Source organism: Chelon labrosus (assembly GCF_963514085.1).
Source record: "Chelon labrosus genome assembly, chromosome: 16".
NCBI classification, from domain to species: domain Eukaryota; kingdom Metazoa; phylum Chordata; class Actinopteri; order Mugiliformes; family Mugilidae; genus Chelon; species Chelon labrosus.
Window position 1 is genome coordinate 10,189,008 of NC_140349.1, and position 18,163 is coordinate 10,207,170.

Genomic DNA, 18,163 nt, shown 5'->3' on the forward strand with positions numbered 1-18,163 from the left:
CACGTGGTGAAATGTCTCCTCGAAACTCTACTAGTCTGACTGCCCTTGTTTCAGCTTCATTTTTTTGGATACACCATAAACCTGGACGACTGACGTACCTTCACAGACGTACAGTATTTTCTTAGTTCACTCCCATTAAAGGGGGATTACCGTTTTTTACAACTTGGACCTTATTTCTGGCATAAAATACGGTTGTTTACTCACCCATATAACTTTGGTGTCATTTGGAGTCATTCGGACGATATTTAGATCCACGTATATCCATATAGTGGGAGTGACTGGGGCACCGAAACGCAGCCTCTAAATTATGCATTATCTGCCGCTCGTCATTCGTAACTCGTCATTTCACCAATATTTTGTTATGATACGCTAGTGCTATTCCCCGTTGAGTCCGGAGTTTCCTGTTATCATCATCCAGGGTCTGTAGATTGACCTACTAACTTCTGACCTGAATGATGCTTGTTTACCTGTAATGCTAGTTTTTTGCAACATGGCTGAATATTTTTCCAATTCTGAGGTTGTGGACGATGACTTTGTTTATGATGGACGTCCTTACCATTTTGAGCCAGAGAATACGGATGAGGAGCTCATTGAAAGGAGGATGCGGAGGCCGAGAGAGGAACAGCTGGCCCAAGAGCAACAAACTGCTGCACGTCTGCGAATAGAAAACAGGTAACTCCGGACTCAACGGGGAATAGCACTAGCGTATCATAACAAAATATTGGTGAAATGAACGAGTTTCGCAGCAGATAATGCGTTATTTAGAGGCTGCATTTCGGTGCCCCAATCACTCCCACTATATGGATATACGCGACGCTCCACTGGATTTAAATGTCTTCCGATCTACTCCAAATGACACCAAAGTTATATGGTTGAGTAAACGATCATATTTTATGCCAGTCCCCTTCAATCATCCCACCACTCTCCAGATTTGTCGTATGACCAACTGGAGGTACCCAACACCTAAGCTGGGAACAAGTGGACTAAATGAATGAACGGTAAAGAGGATAAAACTAGTTCTAACTCGATCAGTGAAGTGCTGCTCACATGAATTGAAAACTTCCACTTCTAACCACTTTTGGCACTTTCAGTAAACGATTTTAACATTACATCCGCCACCGAAAACAGGTTTATATTTTGGATCTAAGCATGTAAAAGTGCTTGACAAGTCACCCAGCAACTGTTTAAAAGGGCACCAGCAAACGATATCCATGAGGTAACTCAACATTCGTGAGAAGACGGAAAGTCATCCGTGGTTTTAGAGTAATGAAACCCAACCTGTGGGTCCACTGCCTTCATAAATTAAAGCACAAACTCCTGGCACCAAACACAAGCAAACGGTGGCAGCGTCCTCCCAGAGAGTCAAGGAGAACCGGGTGAGCGACAGATATCAGCCTCGGATAACACCAACAGGGTGAGGAAGGTAAAGGAGAGGGGTGAGCGATACGTAAGAAAAGGAGTGTAAGAGGGAGGGATGGTATCAGTTGCTCCTTTTTTTCCCCCCTTCACATTAAGCGTCCTTGACATGGGTGCAATGATACTACTACTCTTACTCTTTGTCTGTTTTTAGTGCTGCATTTACCTTAGATCTAGTCACGGCACAGGATCACGGCAGGTATAGCCGTTTGTCCTCAACATGATCCTCGGCTAAACCTAATCTCCCCACTAGACCTTTCCCCCTAACCTCTTCAAAATATTCAATCCACCTTTTAGCAGATTAGAGCACTGAACTAAACCAGACTATTAGCAAACTGGTGAAACCACAATCAGCCTCTCGCAGTTAAAGATTCATTATGCTCAAAAAATTGCCCTCATTCAGTCACTCCAGCGACAGCGGACAGTCTTCCTCTGGGGCGACGGGAACCTTTCATGCTTTTGATGATTCACTTTCTGAGCACTCATTGCCGACACAAACCCCCTCACATTTTGCTGTTTGTGTTGTTGATTTATTGGGATCAGAGAGACGACACACAGGGGATCTCCAGCATTGAGATTCAGGACCTTTTATTGTAATCTGCTTTACAATGTCTGAACAATAGGTCTCCACATATCAAAAGACAAAGAAAATGTATAGCAGGTGTGTCTCCTCAGATTACTTCAGCTTAACTCTGACAATATCTTCCCAAAGGCCAGATCGCCAAGAATTTATCGAGTATCAACCTATTTTAAGACTATATTTAAGTATTTAACATCAGTTTGTGTTACAGATTTGCCCAAATTGATTTCCAGCATAAATTAAGGGTAGATACACCATGCCAAATGTTCATGGGTTAGAATATATTAGAAGACTTCAATGAGTATAATACAGTCCCCACTTATCTATTTTCTCTTCTGCTTCTTAGCACCTGGTGGCCTCACACCCTGGGGGAGAACAGCAGGGTCTAAATCAGGGGTGTCAAACATACGGCCCGTGGGCCAGAAACAGGCTGCCAGAGGCTCCAATGTGGCCCGTGTGAAAATTAGAAGACATCAAGAGCAATTTTTCAGTAAAGTTGGCACCATTTGAAAATTTTTCACTAGGGTTCACGCTAAACTAGCCACAGTTGCGGACATAGCGCTACACTGGGACCCAGAACTAAACAGAAGTTGGCAGCAGTGTGCCGAAATTGCACTTATTTTTCTTACAAAATTTCAGGTGTTGATAAAATGTTTTTTTTAAAAGGATAGTTCATTAAACGTAAACATTTTCATTACGTACTTCTTTGCACTAAAACAAGGGAAAAATCTGGCATTATTTATAGGTTATTATTCTATTATGTTACTGGTCTGGCCAGGCTGAGATTAAATTGGCCTGTATATGGCCCGTGAACTAAAATGAGTTTGACACCCCTGGTCGAAATGAATTAAAAAGAGTGACATTCCTTTCATGGTAATATTTAAACAGTTGTTTTTTTCCATGCACTCTCCTCATTTGCACAATCCTCACTTGCAGTCCCAAAGAGAGCTGACGTTAAATTTAATAAAAACTTCTCACCACAAGTCGTGTAATTTGCAAAAGAACAATTTCACACCAGAACGAAGAGGTCGGCTTAGCTGGAATCTGAAGATGAAATCTAGTCTCGGTTCTTGTCACTGAAAGCTCCCAACAACTACAGGGCCATTACTCCTTCAAGCACATTGCATCAGGGTGAATCATTCACTCTTCACAGTGCAGATAACACAGTAGAACACAACTCCTTCATTCACAGTAAGACAGAGGAAATCCTCAGGGGGACGGCGGTTACAGAAAACTGTCAAGTTTAGGAGGATAAATTAGAAACAAGCTGCGAGGATACACAAAATAAATCTGGCCTTTGTTCGTGTTTTTATAAGTGTAACGACACGCTAATGTGCATGGACTTTAACAAGTATAAACTTTGGTGAGGGAATGTATTGTATTGGTGAGTTGGCGCAGTGTAGCCACGCATCCACCAGAGGGAGAAAGAGAGCTGCAAATTAAAAGTGGTTTGCCTCAAAAAATAGTTTTTGCTTCATAAAACATCTTGCACAGTATCTGGAGCAAAGAAATATCACATGTAACCTTTACTACAGATATAGTAGATGGAAATAAAATCAATAAATCCACCAATCCGACTCACATTTAATCAGTAAAAGTGCCCTGTCATCTGTTGTTCACATGCAAAACAGCAGCCTGGGTGTTTTGCATCAGCTGCACGTCAAATACAACAAAGAAAGAAGTCATCCAAAGCTTTTAGACATATATTGAGTGACAAACCTTTTAATGGTCAGATAAAAAATATTTTAAAAAAGCAACACATAAAGTGTGTTTGCACAGATAAATAATAAATTTGAGGAGAGGTTATGCCGCGCCTAATTTTCGTAAAACATTTTTCTGTGTAGGGCCCAGAGGTGTGTTTATTTTGTATACCTAAGCCGAGCTACAGCAGGAGTCAGTGGATGCGAGGGACCGGGTGCAGCAGCGTCATGTGCTCCGCGCCGTTGAAAGGCAGACGCTGAGTGCAGTAGTGGTGCACCACCTCTGGGATGCTGGGGAACACGCAGCTGCTCTGGTCCAGGGTGTAGCCGTTCTCCTTTGTCTGGGCGACGATGATGTGAACGCACCCGTGGCTTGTCCTGAGTCACGCAGAGGGAGAGGAAAGAATTACTCACTGCTGGACAACGGCTTTTGGTTTCTTCAAGTGTCACAAAAACACCAAAAGCAACAAGGGGTTAGTGTGTCACTCATAAAACTTCCCAACTTGACCCTCAACCCCCAAAGCCCATTCACTGTCAGTGAAGACCTACAGTTGTTAAAATTCAGTCATAAGATAAGGCTCTTTAATGTCACTGTAAGTGTGCTAGAAATGAAACTGTGTAGAGGCGCAGTCCTGAAGCAGCAAACAATAAAACTATATAAACTAAAATAAGCATTTACAACCATTTAAAAAGATAAAATTGGTTAGACGTAATTAGTTATTGCACTTTTCATAAGGTTTATATAGTGTGCAATAAGAAAAAGGAGAATTGGTCAATTTTAAATCCATAGTTAAGCTGCATGTGCACAGCAACCACGTGGGCCGCCATTTTGAATCCTGCTCCGTCATGATAAAAAGCTAAATTATGTTCTAAATTATGCTTTTGAGAAACGTCATTCAAATGGCGGTAAAGAGTGAGTTTCTGAAGAACTCTTCAGGTTTTCAGTTTGCTGCAGTCAGCTTCTACGCAAGCAGGACAGTTTATGTGGGACTAAAAACAATAAAGGCCGTGTTCATTATAATGAAAAGACACGTTAGCTGGAGCAAAAGCATGAGAGTTTTAAATGTTTAAACCCTTTCGTATAACAACAGTATGTGTCTGTATGCCTGAGTAACATGAACTCAGAAACACTGTCGGTGCACTTTCAGTTTACACTCACTTGAGGGCGATGGAGTACTTGCTGTTGTCCGACTCGCTGTTCCTCACCAGGAAGCTGGCCTCCTTGCAGGACTGCAGCTGAAACTCTGCCTCCTGGCGAGTCACACAGCCGTGGTACCAGCTGAGACAGAAGGTGGGGGTGAGGGTGGGGGATTACCATTCATCTGTTACTGATTAAGTAATTGTAAAATCTAATTTCATGCAGCCCCCTTGGAAATGAACACTGCTCTTATGTAACACTGAAAATTAATAATATTGCGGAGATTTATTGCTAGAATGAGAAACAGATGCAGACAAACTCTCGTTTGAATTCCTTTTAAAATACTTGGAGTATTACAGAATTAAATGCCTACGTTTTATGTGTCTGCAGGAAAATGGCCACATGATTCTGCGCCGGTCTTATTTACTATTCTGGTACATCCTGGTCACTAAAGCCTCCCCTCACCTTTGTTTTTCCAGCGGCAGGGAAGGGTCCACGCAGCGGGCCTCGCTTTCAGAGCTGCCGCTGGACGTAGAGGTCGCAAGCAGGGTCGGCGGAGAGGATCTCAGGATCTTCTGGGTCCAGCTTTTCTGCCTCAGATGCTGTTGGGGCTGGGCCGGTGGATGCTGGGGCTGTCTGGTGAGCGTGGGATGGGGCGTCTCATCTTTGGCTGGGCGATCAGGGCTGTCAAATTGTGCTGGGGGAGAGAAAAGCAGGAAGAAGAGAGAAGAATTTTGCCCTCAGTAAATATAAAATAAGAATGCAGAGCTTTGATGTCTCATGCAAGATGTTATTCAGTATGCTGTCGGCCCATGCAGCGTATAAAATATAAATGTGAGAGTAAGCCCGACTGGTTTTCTGAACAAATATATATTGATCTAAGGCACAGAGGAGACAGGGTTGGCTCTGGATTGTGTAAACATTTCATACTTGTCCAGAAAATATTTAACCAGTATCACAATCCAGAAAGGTACAGCCAAAGACAGTGATGCATTTTTTAATTTAAATGTTTTGCTATTTGATGAATCCAGATTACAGTTAAATGAAGCAATTTCCATTGTCCTTAGTTTCATTTTCAAGTTTTCCCAGATTTCGAGCTCCAGTATCAGTGTGTGCACTTAACGGAAACACGGTGCAACATGCTGTACCTGATAGAGTTCTGACAATATGTTCCTTCTTCCACTCCCAGGGCAGCTCGTACTCAGTGGAGGGTCGAGGGTCCAGCTCCGGCCGCGTGACTGCCGCCTTGTCGCCGCTCCCCTCATATGGGATGTCGTAGATCTGCAAGGGGGGAGGCTGACCTTCCTCCTCTGCTCCCTCACTCCCCTCCACCAGTACACACACCTTCAGCAGGTCCTTCGATCCTCGGCGTCTGATCTCTGGCAGGTAGGGAAACAAGGGATTAAAGATTAAAAACCTCCTCCGTCGAGAGATAAGAGGCTCCAACCTGGGGGAGGAAGGCTGGAGTGATGCATCAATTGCAACAGCTGCAGGGAACAATGAGACTGAAAAACAGCTGCCACGGTCAAAGGTCCTGGGTATCTAGCTTTATGCTAATTAAGAGGGAGAATTAAGAGACTTTGGTCTAGAAGAAAAGTGTTTAAATTGTCCAGTAAAATGTATGTATGGTTGCTTCATTGGTTGGTTTACAACTGATGTAAAGTAAATGTTAGTAAATGGCCGCTAGCCTTATGAAATAGTGACTTTAACACTTTAACTAATGGTCAGTGTTGATAAAAACAGTCTAATAATAGTGTAATACCAATGTACGGCTCCCCCCTGCCACCTGGGCTTCAAAAGTATGAATAAAAGTGCAAGACAAATCTGTAAGAAAGACATTTGTTTAGTGTTGTGGTACAAATTTGTACAATTCTACAGATCTGAACTGTTTTTTCAGTGCAGCTCATCTGTTCCTACAACAATAAAGCTTCAATCGTGCATCTTTATCTAACCCACCAGTAATTTAAAACTAATGAAGCTACTTTCTAACCTTCACAGACATCCTGACATGTTCCTGTGAACATCTAAATGAATTATCCGATTATTGAATTACCTCTTGCAGTGTTTTATAGCAAAGGTGACATCTGTTTCACAACGGTTGATATAAAAAGTGTAAATCGAGGGGTCAAACTATATATATTATCAGTATTATCAGTCTTGATACATTATTAAAATTATGGTGAAACAATAGATATTAAAGGACATGTTATTCCATTGAAACGTAGCTGTCAGCTTGTATGTGGAGTGTTCACAGGGATGCCGTCCTATTCTTATCACCCTGCTCACTGAGTCACCGTGACATCAGACTCCTGCTCACATCCTTAGTATGATTTAAGTCTCATAAATTGACTCAGTCACATCATCACATCCTCTGTAGACTCCTCTGAAGAGCCCTGGAAGCAGCGCAGGACCTCGCTGAGGTAAAAACCTACTAGAGTGCACAGCAATAAAACATGTTCGCAGTCACAGCGGGCTATTGTGTAACCCCTTTTAGTTAAAACAATGGACTGATGGAATGAAAGGTCAGGAGAGCATGTGATTGGACGACCGGCCACCAGTCTTCCTCGACTCTGGGAAGTTTTGATTAATGGTCAGGCAGGCCCATGTAGGGCTTTACGCAGAGTTGTGTCCGAGTTGAGAGAGGGAGGGGGGCGCACTGAGGGCAAACTTCCTTTTTAGAGAATAGTACCAGGAAACAGAGACAGGAAAGAGGAAGCAGGGACAGGAAACTGCACCCATTGTCTAAAGGCAACACAGTTGCCGTAGCAACCCCATGGGGTAAAGTGAGCACTATGGGAGCCACTTCTCTGCCTGGAGAGAAACGTGAATCCTGTCATTTACGCAGTTGAACACAGACCTGGTGATTCAGTTAAACATCCCGGACGTTAAATCGACTTGTACAGCGAGTGTCGTCGGGCGGAAGAACCCTAATTAAAGTCTTACCAGTAATCATCTGCTGTGCATCATAGGGCTCCATGTAACCATCGTTTTCGCCAACCCTCTCCGCCTCCCTCTGCTCTCTGGTCTTCTGAGCATCAAAAGGATCGGCGTAGTCCTCGAGGATGATCAGCTGCAGCAAGAAAACAAAAAATACAAGTGGTTATTTAAATACTATAAACTTTGAAACACAAGAAAGACCACCAAATGCAGCGCAAGTGTTCTTACTGCTAAAAGATTTTGCCGTATAGCTCAGCTAATTTGGGGGAAAAGGAAACTTTTGATATCTATGTTTTTAGATCCATGTATTGGGAGGAAATAAACACACAAACATGAACATTTAAGCAAATGTTCGGTGAATTTACAACCAAAAGAAAGCAGATGAAACAGGCTGAGAGCACAAATCAAGCACCAACCTTGGCCAGTGTGTAGTTATCTAAACTAGGAATGATTAGATAAGTTTAAATAGATGGTAAAATGTTTAAATGGCTGGATTGTGGGGCATCTGCCTCCATATAGTAGTAGTAGTAGCAATCAAACCTTGTTCCAGTACATATATGATCAATTTCAGGATTATTTTCTGGCGTCATCCATAAGATTTTACAGTACTAAATAACATATAGTTCAAAACAAGGCTTTATTACTTTACAGATCACAGTATTTCCTTTCTTTCAAGCGTCAAAGATGTTTAAAATACACATTATACAGTACTTTAAACCTTTAGAAGCACTCCTTGTTAAAGTCCATTCACTCTTCACATTCATTCAGTCTCCATTCTACTGAACCAGTCATGCCAGACTGTCTCGTCCCCTTATCAGCTGCATACAATTTCTTGATTACTTAACATACCACCCGACCAGAGACAATAGTGGACCGTAAAAGTTGTCTTCCTGTAATAACTTCCAGCTGTGCCCCCTTGCCCCTGAAATGTGACATTTGTAGGTGTTTGAATACAGTCTGAAACTCTAAATGAGCAGAGTGGGTGATGTTGAGGTGCTTAGGTTAGAGGTGGAATAAATTAACACAGGCACTCAGGCACCTCGATCGACACTTAGTTTAGAATGAAAACAACATTTTTTTAACTTGGAAAAACATTACAGATATGCAAAACTACTAGAAACAATAATTCTTGCTCTCCTTCCTCTTTTTCTCACCATCCCTCCGCCATCACCTCCCTCACCTCTCCATATTCTCTCCCTTTTTTTTTTTTTTCTCCAGAGCCGAGCTGGAGGGGACTTGAGATCGCGCCCGAGTGTCATATAACACGATGCTTTTTATAACATGATAGTCATCACCAGGAGGGCTGAATGCAGTGAAAGAGAGAGGGGGACGAGGCGGAGGGAGGGGCCGAGGCAGATCACACGCAGCAGAGGAAGGTGAAGGCCTCGCGTCTGACCACAGCTTTGCATTCAAGGAGGGGAAGATGATTGTGGGGGCGAGAGGAACAGAAAAGAGAGACAGAAAGACAGACTGGGAGGAGTGGACACAATGGGAAGCGGAGGCGAGGGGGAGGGAAGAAACACGAAACAGTAATATCAGTTTTCAGAGCTTGGACTGGATCTGCGCTGTCAACAGATTTGATAGACTCTTCATGTTCATTTAACTGGGAAGAGTTTACACTGCTGCTGATGCATTTGTTTTGATTCCCCATCAACAATGAGACATCAAAAGTAATCATTTGTTAGTGCATGGAGGAAGTATTTGCATCTTTTGCTTAGATTGCAGAAAGAATACACTGTGGAAGTAGATCCTAAATAAAAATCTTTATTCTTTCCATGAATGAAAACATAAAGCTAAAGTAAAAGTACATCTGAAATGTACTTTAGTTGGTTAAATAAATGTTCTAAGTTGCTTTCCACTGATGAAGTAGTTCACAAAACAGTGGTTGAGATATAGTTAGTCTATAAAAATTCAACTCTTTTTGTCCACGAAACAATCAAAACTAACCTGTGATTTTCAAAATAAAAGTGCATAAATAATGTTAGGATGTAGGAATATTAAAATATGACAGATAAAGTCAGCTATGTCCTAGATATCAGAAGTAACTGTCTATTTTGAGACCTTACAAAGGCAATGGATGAGGTTACTCACTGTTTCAGTCTTGGCTAGTTTCTCAGCTTCAGGTACCACTGGACTGGTGATGGTACCGCTGTTGAAGTTGGGGCCCTTGTCCTGTTTGTCCACTCTGATCAGCCGGCTGATGTAGGCATTGGCGGATGGAGAGGTCTTCAGAGGTCTGTGCTGCTCCTCAAACACCGGCTCAGCTTTGGAGTTCTTGCGGCTTTTCCCGGACAGGAGGCTGTCCCAAACTTTCCCATCTTTCACGGGGCTCACGCCGTTCCTGCTCAACTCCGCTGCGGAGTTCTTTCGGTTTCTCCCGGACAGGAGGGACCCGACTCCTCCACCTCCTCCGCCTGTGCCGTCGGCGGAGGAGTTTTTGCGATGGCCCGTTTTGGAGGCATTTGTTTTGGTACCGATGCTGGCCACCAGCCCTGCTTTAGTGGCTCTTGGCTGTGCGCCTGACTCAGAAACTGAGCGGATCCTGTCGGTACCGTTCTTCAGATTGATGGGGAACTCTTTGAACCACTTTGCCATTTTAATTCGGACTGAAACCAATAAACCTCTCTGCCTGCTCCGACACCTTTTAGCGCCATACACCGAGGGCCCCAGAGACGCACCTTTAGAAATCACAGCCTTTCTAACAAAAGACTTCCGTTGCTTTATTCTGGGGTAGAATAAAGCACAGGATCTTCACACCCCACTTTAAAGCATGTCATAAATACTTTCAAAACTTAATGGCTTTATAAGCTGCCTCTTTTCTTTTTTTTTTTTTTTTTTTTTTAATAAATGCCCAAAAAAAATCCCACTTAGGTGTATAAAAAAACCGGAAAAAAAAAAATATATGCCTATTTGGCTAGGGAAAACTTACAAATACTTCTTTATCCCATTTGGGATTTTCTTACACCTGCTCCTTTTTTTCTTCTCTGAGGAAAAGTTTATTCCCTTTGGATGAAGAGGTATCTTCGGAGTGGGATCATCCGAAAGAAGGCAAAGTTTTTCTTGCTTCTGATTTGTGATCCCATTCCCGGAGTAGCTTATCTGTCTTTTAACAACCGTCCAGCACAGCAAAGAGGCTCCTGACTGTGCCTGGAGTATCGAGGGGAGGGGGTATGTGAAGTTGGGAAGGGGGAGGCTGGATCTGGTGGGCGGTGATAAGCCTTTAATTGTAGACACCATGAGAATTACCATTTTGGGAGTTCTGCTTCAGACTGACCTATGCCCAGGTAACTCAGAGACACCAATATTATTCCTCGAAGCTTTGTGGACCATGCAGACCCGCTTTTATTGCTTTTATCTGCAATATGTAATAATTATATAGGAATCAGACACTATAGAAACTTTTCGAGAGCAAATATCAGCAAATAGACCTCGCAAACTGCTGTGATCTTTGCAATAAATTAATTTTACATGATCAGACGCATTACTAACACTATAGACGTTTGTAGCCTTCCATTCATACAAAAGTTATTTTATCTCTCCCCCAGATAACGATTTTAATGAAATGTGACACTTAGATTAATATTGTGATGTTTGATATTAATTGAATATTAATCATAATGACACTTTATAATGTGTTTAATTAATAGGCTGTCTAATTGATGTCCACCACTGCTTTAATTGCACAGGGGCATCATTGGGAAATGGTCCGTTCTGAGCTGCTCCACATATGCTAGTCAAAGGTGTGACGCTAATGCTATGTGTTAAAGAAAACACGGTAGACGATGTCTGTGAAAATGCGTGTTTAAAAAATGTAATATAGAAACGTATGTTATGCAATACAATTGGTATTTCAAACATAATTTACAAAAAATGCCTTTTACAGTTGTTACGGATACCTGTCGACACCCCCATTTCGGCGACGAAATGTAACCTTCCATGGTGCGCGATACTCCTGCTTATCCCTCTTTGTCCGGTGGCGATAGAAGGCCATGATAATTATGGCAAAATTTGCGTTTTTGAATGAATTATAGTTGAATGGTGGATCAACAAGCATACACCGTGTGAGGACTGGTTTGCTGGCAATGACACACCAGAGAGTTTCAATTTAAAGGACAGCAGAGCAAGCAACGGAGAAAGGGTACAGTTTGCTTCCAAGACAGTCTGCAAGATGGCTAGCTATCTTCAGTGGCATGCTAACGTTAGCTAGCAAGCTAATGTTAGCATAGTAAACAACAGTTTTCAAAACGTAATCGATTGCTTTGTCACATACATGCTGTGGGAAGTGGAACTAAGTGCATATTGTTGCGTGTGAATGCTGAAAGACAAACCACAGTCTCGGATTTGTGTGCCGGAGTTGCGGCTACAGAGTGAAATCTCAACGCTGCTAGCTAGCCACATTGAGTAACGTGGCTAGCTAGTTAGCCAAGGTAGTAACTAGCTCGCGTTAGCTAGCTGGTCGAGTTCTCAGCTACACATCTGTAAGTGATCATTTTAGAGAAGGAGGGGGGAGTGCTCTGTAACTTGCTTGGGCTGGCGGTCAAGCCAGGTAGCAAGCAAACCTGTTTCAGTCAGCTAGAAGAAACTGGCTTTCAGCAAGACGAACTACTTCTGCTAAATAACGTGAACATGCTGAGTTTTACCTGACGTTTATTTGGTGACCAAATCCCAGCGTGACAGACGCCGTGGTGAACGATTTGCAGCTGGAAAGGAGTTTGCAGACCTGGGCCGGCGTTATAATTCAAGGCAGTCTAGTTAACCAATTAGGTATTAGTTAATGTTTTGGTGATAACAATTTTAGACATGACCTGAAGGCAGAGTCCACCTAGTCGGCACGTAGCCTTCCAGACGTCGTCATTTTTAACTTTTTTTTTCTTGCATATGAACGGTGATATGCCACTTCACCGACAGTCATATTAGCTAATGGCTGCCGAATCGGGGAGACTACTGGCGGGACAAGGAAAACGAGGCAAAGGTAGGAATTAATTTCACCCATCTCCCAATCAGATCGGATTCATCCATTACTGCGCTGCAATGGGCTGCACTGGTGCTGTTAGCAAATCCCTTCTCGCCTCCCCCATATGTAAACTTCACGACTGTCTCCGGTGGTGGCTGTTTTCTCACAGAGTGGATCTGTGGACGGGGGTTCATGTCTATCTTGCTATCAGTGTTCCTTCAATTCCGTTTCCTCGTTCTCATGTCTTCGTCTTTTTCCTGTCTCCCTCATTGACCTTACCTCTTCTGCCTCTGTTTGCGGCCTCTCTCCCTCTTTGCCTGGGTCATTTGGTCCCGCCTGGGTCATTTGCGATTCAAGGCTTCATAACCTTGGTGATGATAACGCCTGGATGTTCAGCATCTTGTCCTCATGCCAGTCTATGTCCCATCATTGAATCCATCTCAACTGTTGGACTTGGAAAAAACAGGCCCTAGGTCTAAAGCTGCTCCACTCTGTCACTAAGGGGTATTGGCCAGTCCAAATGTAATGCTGCGCCTGATTGGTGGTGGACCGATAGCATGATGTGTGGATGCAACATTTGTGATGACTTATGCTGTATTTCTCCCTTTCCACCCCCCCCCTTTCCCTCCGTATTTTACTCTTTCAGCTTCACAGATGAAGAGCCCAGAGAAGAAGAAGGCGAGAAAGTCCACCACTCAGGTAATAGTTGTTTTTTGGACATATAATCTCAGAGTCTCTTCAGATCTTAGATGCTGAGGTCAGGTAATGGGGGTTCTTGACTTTGCCATGGTGCTGGTGCAGCTACTAGCCAGCTGTGGATATAAATCTGTTCATTCAGTGTGTAGATACTCCTTATCTAGCTATTTAATGCTAGCTAAGCAATAGAACCCAGACAGGATTAGAATAAATTTTAATTAAATTTAATTTCTGGAGCGATAACGGTAATGTTTACAGAATCAAATTCACTACATAAACAGTATCTCTCTAGTAGGGTAATTTAAAATGCCCATAAATTAGTGATAAGCCTGATATGACAGCCCGAATGAAGCTTAGATGAAATGAAGAGCACAGGCATCAGTCACTGTCAGTCAAATTGTCCTTCTCAGTCTGATGCTGCTGTGGATCCTCCGCCTGCAGGTATCCCTGCTATATACTCACATCTCAGGTTTAAACTTGTTCATATTGATTCGTATAAACAAGCTGCTGTTGTATAAAATTAATGTAGAAGATATTCATTTTCTATATATAAGGTGGTGCACCACCTTAGATTTTCTGTCTTTACTTCATTAACATTTTCTTAGTTAACAATCTGGCCTCTTGGACTTCTGGAACGATCATTTAAATTATTTTTATTATTTTGTATTCTAACGTGAAACTGTAAAAAGTGAACATTGTGTATTTTCTTCTCCCTTGTTCTAGGCGGCGGGTTTCTCCCACCTCACTGAGTTCGCACCCCCTCCTACCCCCATGGTGGACCATCTGGTTGCCTCGAACCCCTTTGACGATGACTTTGGGCCCCCACCCAGACCTAGTGGGGCAAGTGGACCAGGGGGTGCTCCATTTCTTCCCAGTCCAGGTGCTGGCGGAGGAGGTGGGTATGGAGGCGGGGGCAGGATGGGGGGAGGCATGAACTTCATGGGAGGCCCAGGAGGACCAGGAGGCGGTCAGCCTGGGCGGAGGCCACCATTTGGTCCTCCGTCCAATGCCGGACCCCACCATCAGCTAGGCTTTGGAGGAATGCCTGGCTTCGGAGGTGGTGGTGGAGGTGGCAGTGGTGGAGGAGGAGGAGGAGGTGGTGGATTCCCTCCCGGGGGCCCTTCTCAATTCAACATGCCACCAAACTTCAGTCCCCCCATGCATCCTGGGCCAGGATTTAATCCTATGCTGTCTCCAGGAGCTATGGGAGGTCCTGGAGGAGGGGGGCCGCCCCACCCTCGGTTTGGCATGCCTCCACAGCAGCAGCATGGACAGGGTGGGCACCCATTCAACAGCCCTCCTTTACCTGGTGGCGGAGGCCCAAGAGGGCCCTTGCCTCCCATGGGAGGAGGTATGGGACCCGGGATGAACATGATGGGTGGCATGGGTGGTGGCCCAGGTGGCAATATGGTGGGTGGGTTGCCAGGTATGCCCCCACAAGGACAGTTTCCTCCCTCACAAGATGGCCCATACCCTGGCCCCAGTCCGCCTGGGCCAGGCAACGAGGATGGAAAGAACTTTGGTGGAGGAGGGCCACCCCCAGGGCCTCAGCAGCAGCAGCAACAGCAACAGCAACAGCAGCAGCAGCAGCAACAGCAGCAGCAGCTTAACCTAAATCCCAACGGCCCTCCCCCTAATAACACCACTCCTGGTCCCCCTCCTAACTCTGGCCCAACACAGCCTGGAGGAGGTTTCCCAGGCCACCCCGATGTCCAGCAGCCCAATGCCAACACACCTGGTCAGCCTCCCTCAGCGCCGTCACAGCCTAACCCCAACTCCTCTCCTACTGGTCCCCTGAATGGATCAGGGCAGCCCCAGCATCCACCACCCAATCAGCTGCAGGCTCCCAGCAACACGAACACCCCTAACTCTAACAACTCTACCCAGCAGCAGCAGCAGCAACAGTCCACTCCGCCTAACTCTGCCCCGGGCTCCACTCCCTACAACCAACAGAACAACACTCCTGGTGCCGGTGGTTTCATGCCAAATGCCGCCAACAATTCAGGTCAGAACAACATGACCAACAACAACGGAGGCAACACTCCCGGCAGCAACCCAAATCCTCCCTCTAACTCCACTTCAACTCCGAACACCCAGTCTCCTCTTCCCCCTGGCCCTGCTGCCCCTTCCACCGGGCCCGGTTCTGGCCCTGGAAAACTTGGTGGCCCGGGGATGGTCTTCCCTTGCGGCCTCTGCTTGGCGGAAGTGCACGACGACCAGGACGCCATTCTTTGTGAGGCGTCGTGCCAACGCTGGTTCCACCGTGACTGCACGGGCCTGACAGAACCAGCGTACGGGCTGCTGACTCGAGAGAGCGCTGCTGTTTGGGCTTGTGACTCCTGCATCAAGACCAAGGACATCCAGGCGGTGTTTGTGCGCCAGGGTTTAGGCCAGCTGGTGGCAGCTAATGAGAGTTGAGGGGTAGATGAGAATCAGCAGCATCACGGTGTGGGCGCGTACAGACAATTACAGACTGATTGACCTGTGTGTCATGTCAGCTACTTGCCCAACTTTCTCTTGACCAGCCCTTTACTTGTTAACTCCACAGAGAAACACACTCATTGACTTTCATGCTTATACATAGCACTTTGAGTGACTCTAGGCTAATGTTTTTTCCTTCCCCCTCTATATGAGTCAAATCATGATGAATGTTAAACTACACAGTCCTTCAGATATCTAGCCTGCCAACCAGCAAAGCACTGACACCAACACACTACCTCACACAGTTTGTGACTGACTGGCACGGACGCTCCCGCACTGACTGCGATTGACTGGTTTCACTCATATCAAAAGTGTGTGATGACATTTCAAACACACAAATTCAGGCGGGGAATGTAATGTTGAACTATTCCTCTACCATACTGATTGATACAGTGAGCTTTAATAAATGGAGAAAAAAAAGCATCTGAACATCTAAAAAGACGTTTCATACATTGACTGATTCACAGCTTAATTACTTTGCTACCAAAACGCTTCAGTCGAGCACTGCCCTATCACATTGTCAGCGTTTTTATTGCAAGCAAGTGAAAGAAAATAGAAAAAAAAGCGTCACTATATTGCAGTATGAAAAGCTCAGTATCGAGTGTAATGCGAAACACAAACGTCAGCTGGGGCAAGAATCGATTTCTTTCAAGTTCTTTTCACGAGTCCCGCACCTGCACACATTCGCACATACACACACTTTGACTCTTCTTGTATCATTTTGTACCCAGTGCTGATTAATCCAAAGGAGACCCGGGGGCTGAGGTCACGTCAGCGCCTCACAGAGAGGATCTCGCGACCGAGAGCAGCTGTAAATATTAGGACAAAAACATTTGTCTGGAACTCCCATCAGTCGTGAACACGCCGCAGAGTCAGCCAGTGAACAAAACGATTGAGTTCAACATATGTGTCTTGGTTGTGTACAGTATGGCGGTTTTTATACAGTACTTTCGAGTCATAAATTTCTTTTTATCTCTGCAGTACAAATGAATTGTGAAATCAGTGCTTTTGGATGGTGTTGGCATAGCAAGTAGTGGCATCATGTCATATCAGATGTGCATAGTCCTTTTTCTAAAAACAAAACAAAAAAAGCGGGGAGAGGGGGGTTGCATGTGAACCAATGCAGTAACTGTCTGATCTGTTGATGTTTATATTCTGGTTTCTGCGCTGTGAGAGACCTTGAAGTAGACCAAATAACTAAAGAGCGAAAAAAAAAAATACACTTTTTTTTTCACGTTTCTGTCGCGGTATAAGGTGTTTATGACTATTTCTTCCTTCTCTCTTTCCTTATTTTTCTTCATTCGCTGTCCGAGTTGCCTTTCTTTTTCTTGCTCTCAGCTGTTCCTTTTGATTTTGTACTGGTGTTTGTGCTTGTGCTCTTGCTCCGCTCTGGTGCCTCCTGGTGGCGGAACCTGGAGGAACCAGAGTCCCACACCAGGTGGGGAAGGGAAAGGTACTGAAATCTGAAGTAAAGACGGATCTTTTTTTTGTACTTGTCCACGTCTGTTTTTATTCCCATTTTTTAAAAAATTTGTTTGCTAATTGTTGTATTAAAATGAGGGTTGTGAAACCCGTTAAAACAGATCATTTCTGTGTCATAATCCTCAGGGTTGCAAAAAGAATATTACTTCATTTACATTGTTCCTGACGTTGTTATGAATTGTCACAGTGTATCTCATATGATGACGAAATTAGTGGAATAAGAGTAGGCATATATTTGATTATACACCGATCAGCCACAACATTAAAACCACTGAGAAGTGAATAACATTGACCCTCTTGTGACCCTACAGAGTTCTGCTAGGAAACTTTTGGACCTGCCATTCATGTGGATGTTACTTAGACATGTAGCACCCACCTAGACCAGACCAGGTACCCCCACCCCATAGCAATGACACTCCTTGATGGCAGCAGCAGGATGCAGCCTGACACAGACACATGCACAATAACGGTTTAAGGAACAACTCAAAAAAAACGTGAAGAACAGCACAAGGTGTTGACCTGGCCTCCAAATTTACTAGATCCCAAACTGATCAAGTATCTGTGGGATGATCCACAGAGGACCCGCCTATCGACCCATTGGACACAAAGCCGCCACTAACAACATCCTGTTGCCAGCACCACAGGACACCCTCAGAAGACCCATGTCCATTCTCTGATGAGTCACAACTGTTTTGGAGACCTACACAATATTAGGCAGGTGGTCATAATGTTATGCCTGATCGGTGTGTAGCTCTGTAAATTCCTAATAATGACACCCC

At 44.4% G+C, this 18,163-nt stretch overlaps 2 protein-coding genes across 3 annotated transcripts; one reads left to right on the top strand and one right to left on the bottom strand.

Annotated features, from left to right (window-relative positions):
* Positions 1-2,436: 2,436 nt before the first annotated feature.
* LOC311501256 (SH2 domain-containing adapter protein E-like) lies at positions 2,437-10,842 on the bottom strand. Its single transcript, XM_084562975.1, has 6 exons — positions 9,863-10,842; positions 7,778-7,904; positions 5,983-6,213; positions 5,300-5,531; positions 4,856-4,975; positions 2,437-4,074 (listed from the first exon to the last, which is right to left on the bottom strand). Exons 1-6 carry the CDS (start codon positions 10,364-10,366, stop codon positions 3,891-3,893), a joined length of 1,398 nt encoding a protein of 465 aa, XP_084419101.1. The 5' UTR covers positions 10,367-10,842; the 3' UTR covers positions 2,437-3,890.
* Positions 10,843-11,738: 896 nt separating this feature from the next.
* pygo2 (pygopus homolog 2) lies at positions 11,739-17,507 on the top strand. 2 transcript variants are annotated; one of them, XM_084563955.1, is made up of 4 exons: positions 11,739-11,909; positions 12,680-12,743; positions 13,372-13,424; positions 14,145-17,507. In XM_084563955.1, the coding sequence occupies exons 2-4, from the start codon at positions 12,692-12,694 to the stop codon at positions 15,837-15,839; spliced, it is 1,800 nt and encodes a 599-aa protein (XP_084420081.1). In that variant the 5' UTR covers positions 11,739-11,909; positions 12,680-12,691; the 3' UTR covers positions 15,840-17,507. The 2 variants fall into 2 exon arrangements, with proteins under 2 accessions (XP_084420081.1, XP_084420082.1); XM_084563956.1 differs by lacking the exon at positions 12,680-12,743.
* The last annotated feature ends 656 nt before the right edge of the window (positions 17,508-18,163 follow it).